The sequence below is a fragment of the Bos taurus genome, chromosome 29 (assembly GCF_002263795.3).
Source record: "Bos taurus isolate L1 Dominette 01449 registration number 42190680 breed Hereford chromosome 29, ARS-UCD2.0, whole genome shotgun sequence".
Classification (NCBI taxonomy): domain Eukaryota; kingdom Metazoa; phylum Chordata; class Mammalia; order Artiodactyla; family Bovidae; genus Bos; species Bos taurus.
This window is the reverse complement of record NC_037356.1, coordinates 49,885,752-49,896,985: the sequence shown is the minus strand read 5'-3', so window position 1 is coordinate 49,896,985 and position 11,234 is coordinate 49,885,752. Positions and strand designations below refer to the sequence as shown.

The 11,234-nt window shown below is 52.2% G+C and overlaps 1 protein-coding gene across 1 annotated transcript; it reads left to right on the top strand.

The window, feature by feature from the left end:
* Window positions 1-3,917: 3,917 nt before the first annotated feature.
* LOC112444885 (basic salivary proline-rich protein 2-like) lies at window positions 3,918-10,917 on the top strand. Its single transcript, XM_024987516.1, has 4 exons — window positions 3,918-3,926; window positions 4,258-4,457; window positions 4,633-4,924; window positions 10,402-10,917. The coding sequence occupies exons 1-4, from the start codon at window positions 3,918-3,920 to the stop codon at window positions 10,915-10,917; spliced, it is 1,017 nt and encodes a 338-aa protein (XP_024843284.1).
* Window positions 10,918-11,234: the final 317 nt, after the last annotated feature.

Genomic DNA, 11,234 nt, shown 5'->3' with positions numbered 1-11,234 from the left:
GCTATTATAAACAGTGCTGCGATGAACATTGGGGTACACGTGTCTCTTTCCCTTCTGGTTTCCTCAGTGTGTATGCCCAGCAGTGTGGTTAGAAACAACTATCCCATCTCAGTATTATTTTAAAAGTTCCTCTTTTCTTTTAGTCATTTTGTGTTTTTATTTTTCATTTGAGTCTTTACTCTGTATGGAATTTATTTTTAGAGTAAGAGATGAAGTGGGGCTTCCCTGGTGGCTCAGCAGTGAAGAGTCTGCCTGCGATGCAGAAGGCGCAGGAGGCCCAGGTTCCATCCCTGGGTCGGGAAGATCCCCTGGAGAAGGGCATGGCGAGCCACTCCAGTATTCTTGCCTGGAGACTCCCATGGACGGAGGAACTTGGTGGGCTGCAGTCCACAGGGTCGCAGAGAGTCAGACACTGCTGAAGTGACTGAGCACAAGAGATGAAGTAAAGGCACAATCTTGATTTTTTAGCGTCCTCCGTAGTTGTTTTTGGCTGTGCTGGGTCTTTGTTGCTGCACACGGGCTCTTCTCTAGCTGCAGTGCGTGAGCTTCTCACTGTGGAGCATGGGCTTTAGGCACCCGGGCCTCAGTACTTGCGGCTCGTGGGCTCAGTACTTGCGGCTCGTGGGCTCAGTACTTGCGGCTCGTGGGCTCAGTGCTTGCAGCTCGTGGGCTCAGTGCTTGCGGCTCCCGGGCTCTAGAGCGCAGGCTCAGTAGCTGCGCGGCTCGGGCTTCGTCGCCCCGCGGCGGGCGTGGTCTTCCTGGGCCCGGGATGGACGCAGCATCTCCCGCACTGGCAGGTGGATTCTGCCACCGAGCCGCCCAGGAAGGCTCTGCATAGTTGCTTTAATATCCGTCTGTGGAATAATCTATTTTTGAACAAATATAATATGCTCTCTTTTATATGTAGAAAAGTCTCACGCACGTTTCAACCTCTCTCTGGTGGTCTGTTCTTTTACCTCTATTTGTTGGATTTTTACATTTGTTTCAAGTTGTTTGAATGCTCATAACTTAATAATAGGGTTGCTATCTGCTTCCATTTCTTTTTAGGCAATGGACTCTTTCTGAAACTATTTCTTCCCTTGATTTATTTTTGGCTGTGCTGGGGTTTTGCAGCTGCATGGGGGCTTTCTCTAGTTGGTGCTGGGGCCGCTCAGTGCAGGGGCTTCTCTTATTGCTGAGCGTGGGCTCTGGGCACTCAGGCTCCAGTAGCTGTGGCAGGAGGGCTCAGTAGTTGCGCGGCTCGGGCTTAGCTGCCCCGCGGCATGTGGAATCTTTCCAGACCAGGGATTGAACGTGTGTCCGCTGCTTTGGCAGGCGGATTCTTAACCACTGGATCACCAAGGAAGTCCTGGTCCCCTTTCTTTTCAACATTTTCTTAGCTATTTTTATGTATATCTTTTTTTTCCTCTATATAAATGTTACAGTCAGCGTAGCTGCTTAAAATATCTTCTTGGTATATGTATTCAGATCCAGTATATAGATTAATTTAGGAAGAATGACTTGCTTAAAATATTAACACTTCCTGCTGCCTGCAGCAAGGCGTGAGAGCGTGACTGAGAGCCGCGGCAGCCGGGGTCATGGCAGGACAGCCATTTAGAAAGTTTCCTCCCCTCTTTGACCAAGTATTAGTTGAAAGAAGGACAACTGAAACTGTAACCAAAGGGGCATTAAGCTTCCAGAAAAATCACAAGGAAACATTGCAAGCAATGGTAGTAGCTGTGGATGGGGCTCTAATGGAAAGAGTGGAGAGATTCAACCAGTTAATGGGCAAGCTGGAAATACAGTTCTCCTCCCAGGAGATGTGAGTTTGATCCGTGGGTCGGGAAGTTCCCCTGGAGGAGGCATGGCAACTCACTCCAGTATTCTTGCCTGGAGAATCCCATGGACAGAGAAGCCTGGTGGGCTACAGTCCATAGAGTTGTAAAGAGTCGGACAGAACTGAAGCGAATGAGCACCAGAGATGAAGTAAAGATACAATTTACTTAGCACATAGCACACAAAGTAGTTATAGACAAGGATCACTTCTTATGTAGAGATGGTGGCGTTCTTGCTGACTATGTCGACTGAAATGTCACTATTGAAATGACATCACATGAAGCTGCCCGTTCCACTGAAGTCGTGACGTCTTTCATCACGTAAATAATTTCCATGTTTCTCTTTTATAATAAACGAACAATATCCAAACTGATGATATCCAGTGTCTCTCAAATTTAGTTTCACTGTACTGGTATGCGGAGAAGGCAATGGCAACCCACTCCAGTGTTCTTGCCTGGAGAATCCCAGGGACGGGGGAGCCTGGTGGGCTGCTGTCTATGGGGTCGCACAGAGTCGGACACGACTGAAGCAAGTTAGCAGCAGTACTGGTATAAACATTTCGAAATAAATATATATAAATGAAAAAACCTTCCTATTAAAACAAGAATTATCTGTTCTTTTATTCATGACTCCTTTCCTGTCTCTCAGTATATTACAACTTTCTTCATAGATTTTTAAAGACTTTTATTGAAATAGAAGTTCACGGAGAAGAATGTCACCACGCTTCCTGTGAAGCTATTTCACCTTAATGCCCATAACCTGCAAGGCAAATTTTCCAAAGATGGGCCACTAAGCATAGTTTAGGCTTAGAGCCAACATCCCTTTAGTGACGACCTTGTAACGGAATGCGAAGGTCCTCCCCTGTTCAGCCACGCAGCGCACACTGACCATGTGTCATATTGAATGCCCGTCTTTGACAGCTTGACAGATTTTCACGGACTGAACACACATGTAACCAGCATGCCCCAATTTAGAGAGAGAGCATCCCCAGACCCCGGGAGCTCTCTTCTGTCCTCTTTCCAACCACTTTCCCCCAGAGGAGCTGCATCCCGGTCCTTGGTAGTGTAGACCAGTCTGTTCTGCGTGTGTTTATGGACATCATGTGGAAACGGTCACAGCGTGTGCCTTTCTGCCGATGTCTTCTACTCAGCATCAGTCTGTAAGAGTCCCTTTGCTGCCTGGTGGTCCGCTGAGCGACTAAACCACAAGCAGTTCTTCCTTTCTGTTAATGGACATCTGGACAATTTCCAGCTTTTACTGTTAGAAGGAGTGCTTTTTATGCAGATTTTAGAAATGGCTCTTGTAGAGTTCACGTTTAAGGAGTGGAGGAAGTCCTGTCTTTCACTGTATTTCTGTTTTTTTGTGTAAGGAGAAAGGCTGTTGATTTTACATTTTATGTCCCCAGGCTTCTGCTTGAGTTCACTTACGTTCTGCGGTACTTTTTCACCCTCCCCCAGGTACGCAGTGGGAACATATGTAGATAATGATAATTTTACTTTCTCTTTTCCAACTGCTATATTTTGTTTCATTCTTACTAATAACTGTATTTTAAAATGCCACCAAAGCAAGGAAAATAATGCCAGCAACAGTGAAATTATAGCAAATATTGCCAAAAATACCTACAGAAAAAAGAAATTGCACCTGTTTTTTATTCCCATCAACAATGCACAGCTGTTTTTTGAATTCCTCATTAGAGTGTCCATTAAAGAAGTATCTTGGGGACTTCCCTGGTGCTCCAATGGCTAACACTGCATGCTCCCAATGCAGAGGGGCATGGGTTCAATCCCTGGTTGGGGAACTAGACCCAACATGCTGAAACTGAGATCATGTGCCCAAACTAAAAGATCCCACTGCCGCAACCAAGACCCAGTGGAGCCAAAAAAATTTAAAAGAATATTAAAAAATAAAGAAGTATCATGGAGACAGAGTCCTTGAGAAGGGAATGTGTTTATTTAGAGTCTGCACCAGGTCCAGACTGGACTGTGGCCGGTGAAGGAGGCACAGGCAAATCCTGGTGAAGGGCGGCGTTGGGCCAGCTGATGCGGGGCTGAGGAGAGTGGGGGCACCCTCTGGGTCTGTGGTCCAGATGTTGGCCTTGTGGGATGGGCCAGGTAGGCCAAGTCCAAAGCACAAGGGTCAGTGGGCTCCAGGAATCAGGGGCCTGTGGGGACTGCAGTCATGCGGAGACTGGGAAGGAAATGACTTCTTTGAGGCAGAGGAGGCGGGGATCCAGAACGGACAGAAGGCACGAAGAGGTGTCCCTTCGCCTGCATCTGGGAAGCAATCTGCTGGGACTGGAGAGCTGGGCTCCCCATTCAGAAAAGATGGATTCAGAACTGCCACTTGCTAGTCTTGGACGGGGCACCAGTCACTTCCTAGATTCCTGGGTTCCCGGGAGCCACTTGAGGTCCCTGGACACAGCTTCAGATCTTGCGCTGGCAGCACACGGGGACACAGCAGCTGGACTGGGAGCAGCAGGGTTTGCAGCAGCTGGACTGGGAGCAGCAGGGTTTGCAGCAGCTGGACTGGGAGCAGCAAACAGGAACACAGCAGCTGGACTGGGAGCAGCCACAGGAGCCACAGCCCCCTTTGCCACAGCTGGAGCAGGAGCAGGCTGGAACACAGCAGCACACGGGCTTGCAGCAACAGACGGGCACACAGCAGCTGGAGCCACAGCCTCCACAACTAGAGCCACAACCTCCACAGCCGGAGCCGCAGCCCCCACATGAGCCACAGCCCCCCTTGGAGCCCCCACAGGAGCCACAGCCCCCCTTGGAGCCCCCACAGGAGCCACAGCCCCCCTTGGAGCCCCCACAGGAGCCACAGCCCCCCCTTGGAGCCCCCACAGGAGCCACAGCCCCCCTTGGAGCCCCCACAGGAGCCACAGCCCCCCTTGGAGCCCCCACAGCTGGAGCCACAGCCCCCTTTGCCACAGCTGGAGCAGGAGCAGGCTGGCACACAGCAGCACACGGGCTTGCAGCAGCAGACGGGCACACAGCAGCTGGAGCCACAGCCCCCACAGCTGGAGCCGCAGCCCCCACAGCTGGAGCCGCAGCCCCCACAGCTGGAGCCGCAGCCTCCGGAACAGCCACAGCAGCCCATGGTTCTGGTGGGTTGAGAGTGGAGTAGGTCAGAGGAGCAGGTGGAGAGAGAGAAGGTGCTCAGTGTGGGGCCTCCTGGGCAGGAGCCTCTATATACCTGCCGGGGCGGGTGTGACCTGGGCACGTGCTCACTTCCTGGTTCCCATCTGTGCTGTGTCTTGTTTGTGGGCCTGGAATCCATGGGCTTCTGTTGACTTTTCCCAGCAGACACCCTCCTGGGTTTCTAAGTCTGGCTTCTTCCCTGTCTTATTTGTTTCCTGTAAAAAGGAACAGCTCCAGCTTTGTGCTATTTCCAATTTTCTGTTGACTACATATAACTGGGGGTCCTGGGATCTTTCCCCACATCTATTTTCTGTACTGAAAACCTCCCCATTACTTATCTTCAAAGTTTTATTTTTTAAAATTTGAGGTTTGTAGTGGAAACAAAAGCAAAAGTAAGCAAGCAGGACTGCATCAAACTAAGAAGCTTCCGCACAGCAAAGGAAACCAAACCACCAACAAAGTTAAAAGGCAACCACCGAGTGCGAGAAAATATTTGATTAATCATTTGTAAATCATTTGATTAATCCTTTTTGATAAAGGATTAATATCCAAAGTATATAAAGAGCTCATATCGCTCAATAGCGAAACAAAAAGACCCCCCAAAACAGGCAAACAATATGCTTAAAAAATGGGCAGAGTATCTGAATAGACTTTTTTTTCCCATAAGGAAGACATACAGATGATCAACAGACACATGAAAAGATGCTCAACATCCCTAACCATCAGAGAAATGCAAATCAAAACCACAAGGTATCATCCACACCTGCAAACAGCTATTATCAGAAAGACAACAAATGGCAAGATGAGGAAGTGGAGAGAAGGGAACCCTCAGGCACTGTTCGTGGGAATGTAAGTTGGTGCATCCACTGTGGAAAACAGTATGGAGTTTCCTCAAAAAATTAGAAATAGAGCTATCGTATGAGCCAGCAATTCTACTTCTGGATACTATCTTAGAGAAATGAACACATTACCTTGAAATGACCTCTGGACCCCCATGTTTACTGCAGCCTTGTTTACATTAGTGAAAACATGGAAGCAACCTACATGTCCATTAGGGGTGAGTGGATAAGAAGATGCGGTGTATCATGGGGTATTATTCAGCTATAAAGAGAAGGAAAGGTGTCCTGCCATTTGGGACAGTAGGGATGGACGTAGAGGATACTGTGGGGGCTTCCCCAGTGGCTCAGCAGTTAAGAATCGGCCTGCAGTGCAGAAGACGCAGGAGACCCAGGTTTGATCCCTGGTCGGGAAGATTCCCTGGAGAAGGAAATGGCACCCCACTCCAGTACTCTTGCCTGGAGAATCCCGTGGCCAGAGGAGCCTGGAGGGCTACAGTCCATGGAGTCACAAAGCATCAGACACCGGGCAGCTGAACACTGAGAAGACATTAAGCTAAGTGAAATAAGTCAGACAGAGAAAGACACATCCTGTGTGGTCTCACTGATATGTGGGATGTAAAACTCCCCCAAACCCAGCCGGCTCATGGGTACAGAGAGAGGTGGGGGCTGCCCGAGGCAGGGGTGAAGGAAGGCGTCAAAAGGCACAAATGCCAGTTACAAGATAACAGGTCCCAGGCACCTCAGGTGCAGCATGGAGACAGTAGTTAATGGTGCCTATTCTATGTTTGAGAGTCGCAGGAAGATCTGGTTACAAGAAGAAACATTGTAATTAGAAGGTGAGCCTGCTGCTAGATGTACTGCGGTGACGGTTTCACAATATATATACTGAATCATTGCGTTGTACACCTGAAGACAGCATTATACGTCAAATGGAGAAGGAATGGCAACCCACTCCAGTGTTCTTGCCTGGAGAATCCCATGGACAGAGGAGCCTGTCGGGCTACAGTCCACGGGGTCGCAAGAGTCGGACACGACTGAGCGGCTAAAGAGAGAGAGACACGTCGATTACTTCTCAGGAAAAAAGTGAGGTCTTAGTTAAACAAAACTGGAGAAGTAGAGAAGCAGGCAAATCACCCACAATCCCACTCTCTAGAGTGTCGTGAGTGTGTGTGCACGCGTGCGCTGGGTCTTCTTGCTGCACGTGGGCTTTCTCTAGTTGCGGCGAGCAGGGGCTACACTCGGCCCGTGGTGCGCGGGCTCCTCACGCAGTGGCTTCTCCAGCCGCAGAGCTCGGGCGCTAGAATCGCAGGCTCAGCAGTTGTGGTGCGTGGGTTTGGTTGCCCGGCGGCACGTGGCATCTTCCTGGACCAGGGATCAAACCCGTGTCCCCTGCATCGGCAGGTGATTCCTGACCACTGGACCTCCAGGGAAGTCCTAGAGTGTTCATATTTTGGTTGATCCCATGTAATTTTTTTAAAAGCCGGCATGAACATGCTTTCTTTATTCTCGAAGGTCACCCATGCTTTTCAGTTCTCAGAAGAGACTTTCTTTACGGGTCAAACAGGAGGAACCTCAGCCCCTTTCCTGGTGGACATGGCCGCCCCTTTCCAGACCCAGGTCTGCCCTTGAGTCCCCGGGCGCCTTGTGTTCGGTCAGTCTGGCTGGTGACTCGCTCTCCCTCTGACCTGCTGTTTCAGACTTCTCCCAACTCCTCTTCCATGCCCCCTGACTGCCGTATGCTCACACCAGAGAGACTTCGGGGTGACTGGATTCTCCCTTCCCTACATGGCTCCCAGTGCATTTCCTAGGACCACTAGTTGGGGAAGAAGCCTTGCGGCCTGGGCTGTGCCAGGCTTAGCATCCCGAGCGGACGTTTGCTGCATCACAGCCCGGGGCGGGGGGCTGGCCCCGCAGGTGGTGGAGGGGCAGCCAGTCGTGGGCAGAGCTTGCAGGGTGTAACTATGCTGCTCTGTTTGTAGGAAAGAAGAGATGGATTTAGGATTCAGGAACAGCGGTCGGCAGGTTGTCTGGGTGGTCAGAGCTTGAATGGGCATGGCTGGAAGCTCAGTGGCAGCTTATGTCCAAAAACCAATTTCAGAAACCCAGAAGGGGAGACCTGGCTTAACAGAGGCAAAGAGAGAAAATATCTGATTGTCCGAGTTCAGCCGGGGCCTAGACGACGCAGCATGCGATGCTGGTCTCGTCTTCCCCAGGACAGTCAGAAAGGGAAGAGGAACTAAAGAGACCCTTGATGAGGGTGAAAGAGGAGAGTGAAAAACCTGGCTTAAAACTCAACATTAAAAAGACCAAGATCATGGCATCCAGTCCCATCACTTCACGGCAAATAGAATGGGAGAAAATGGACAGAGTTTATTTTGGGGGCCCCAAAATCACTGCCGATGGTGACTGCAGCCACGAGATTAAAAGGCTCTTGCTCCTTGTAAGAAAAGCTACGACAAACCCAAACAATGTACTCAAAAGCAGGGACGTCATTCTGCCGACAAAGCTCCGTACAGTCAAGTTATGGTTTCTCCAGCAGTCATGTACGAATGTCATAATGGACCATAAGGAGGCTGAGCACTGAGGAATTGGTGCTTTCAAACTGTGGTGTTGGAGAAGACTCTTGAAAGTCCTTGGACTGCAAGGAGATCAAACCAGACAATCCTAAAGGAAATCAGTCCTGAATATTCATTGGAAGGACTGATACTGAAATTGAAGCTCCAACTCATTGGAGAAGACCCTGATGCTGGGAAAGATTGAAGACGAAAGGAGAAGGGGGCGGCAGACGACGAGACGGTTGGATGGCATCACTGACCTGGTGGGCGTGAGTGTGAGCAAACTCCAGGAAATAGTGAAGGCCAGGGGAGCCTGGTGCGCCACAGCCCGTGGGGTAGCAAAGAGTCAGACACGACTTAGCGACTGAACAAGAGCAGCGGGGCCGTCAGGGCGTCCCACCTGCACTGCGGCTGGACCCCAGGGGCTCAGGGCCGGGTCCTGAGCAGCTCTGCAGGCAAGCTCGGGAGCCCAAGCTCTGTTTACCCCACACCCCCCTGTTGTGCTCTTCATCTGCACACCCTCCCCCGCCGCCAGCCTGGGAGACGGTCCTGTCCCAAGTGGAGAGTCTGGTACAGAAAGCAAAGGCCAGAACGGGCAGACATGACTTAAGAGTTTGGAGATAAAGGCTCTGGCCCCGGTGCGCAACCCCTGGCCCCAGGCTGAGCCGGCTTCTCTCTGTGGCTGGACCGGGCCGGTTTCCGGCGCTGATGGGGAGGCAGCTGGACATGGGTGGCTCTCTGAGCAGCACCTCGCGTTTGCAGTGTCTCAGCTTAGCACTTGCTGGTCTCGGCTGTGGGACCTGAGGCCCCGTGGGAACACTTGCAGAGCAGCTGGCAGCAGCCACCAGGGCGTGACTGGGTGCACACTGGGGGTCCCCAGCCAGGCCTTAGGAGCCTTCCAGGTACACCACTGGCTATGGTGGGCTCCGAGCTCTGAGTCCCCGCGGTTCAGAAGGCGTCTCTCTCTTCCTCTGATGTGCATGTGAAGACATGTGCTCACACACGCACACACACACACACGCACACACACACACACCTCTTTCTGAGCTTGAAGAGCAGACGTGAGTGTCCGCACAGCAGCCTCGCTCCCTTCTCTGCAGAACAGCGGGTCGTCTCCAGGATTCAGGCGCGTGGGTAGCGTGGGATTTCCCTGTCTGCTTTAAAAAAAACAAAAAGACTTGAAAATATAAATCCCTTTCAAGCAAATGCGGAGCCTCTTACAGCAGCTCCAGCGCCACCCTGTGGAGCTTATGCGGAACCACACCCAAGACCAGAGAGTCAGGTCGCTTTCAGTTCTCGGGTGCGGCGACACACCTCTCTTCACGGCTCAGGTTCCTGCCGCGGATCCAAACGGTCACTGTGTTCAGATTTCTTACCCCCAAGTTACTGAGAAACGGGGCTGGCCCCCACCGCCTCTGCAGCCGGCCTCAGACCTTCACGTCCGTCCCTCCTCTGGCGTCCCTGTGGCCCCGGTGGCTGCCTGGCCCCTGCCCCCTCCCGAACCCGATCAGGGCTGCCCACCTCCCCGCCACAGTCAAGCCGCCTCGGGCAGGTGGGTGCCCGGTTCTCTCCTGAGCCCCAGTTTCTTGCACAGTGCGTGCTGTGGGTGCTGAGCACTCTGGGTTGCCCGGGGCAGTGGGTTGCTGAATGCTCTGTTGAGATTCAGGAAATCCAAAGGAGACAGAGAGAGGAGGGATGTTGAAATGGTAAATTACCAGAAACAGTAAGAAAAGAATCACGATAAGACCAGGACGTGTGCGGGGAAGGGATACGTTTATTGAAAGGAATTGCAAGGATTCTCAGAATCTGTAGCCCATGACAGACAATTAAGCCGGTGAGTTCAGGGGAGACGTCTGAGGGCTGTGGTCGAGGCTTTTCACAGGAAGCTGATGGGAGGTCAGGGGTCAGACCCTCTCAAGCTCTTTCTACTATAAACACCCCCGCTCCCACATTCCTGAAACAGCAGGCCAGGGCTGGGATTCAGGGCTTTGAGATCAAGCATTTATCTCCATCCAGGGCATCTGATACATACTGGGGTGTGTGTTGAAGAATCAGATCTTGCACTGGCAGCAAACGGGGACACAGCAGCTGGACTGGGAGCAGCAGGGTTTGCAGCAGCTGGACTGGGAGCAGCCACAGGAGCCACACCCCCCTTCGCCACAGCTGGAGCAGGAACAGGCTGGCACACAGCAGCATACGGGCTTGGAGCAGCAGACAGGCACACAGCAGCTGGAGCCACAGCACCCCTTGGAGCCCCCACAGGAGCCACAGCCCCCACATGAGCCACAGCCCCCCTTGGAGCCCCCACAGGAGCCACAGCCCCCCTTAGAGCCCCCACAGGAGCCACAGCCCCCCTTGGAGCCCCCACAGGAGCCGCAGCCCCCTTTGCCACAGCTGGAGCAGGAGCAGGCTGGCACACAGCAGCATACGGGCTTGCAGCAGCAGACGGGCACACAGCAGCTGGAGCCGCAGCCCCCACAGCTGGAGCCACAGCCCCCACAGCTGGAGCCGCAGGCCCCACAGCTGGAGCCGCAGGCCCCACAGCTGGAACCGCAGCCTCCATAGCTGGAGCCACAGCCCCCACAGCTGGAGCCGCAGCCTCCGGAACAGCCACAGCAGCCCATGGTTCTGGTGGATTGAGGGTGGAGTAGGTTAGAGGAGCAGGTGGAGAGAGAGAAGGTGCTCAGTGTGGGGCCTCCGGGGCCAGGAGCCTCTATATATCTGCAGGGATCAGGTGAGATGCTGGGCACATGGCTCACTTCCTGGTTCCTGTTCGCACCGCTTTCCAGCAGAAAAATTCTGAGTGTTTAAAATAGATTTAGTCGTGAACACATTGTGGTGTTTATAAGAAACCCTCCTGCTGTGTCTTGCGTGTTCCCAGC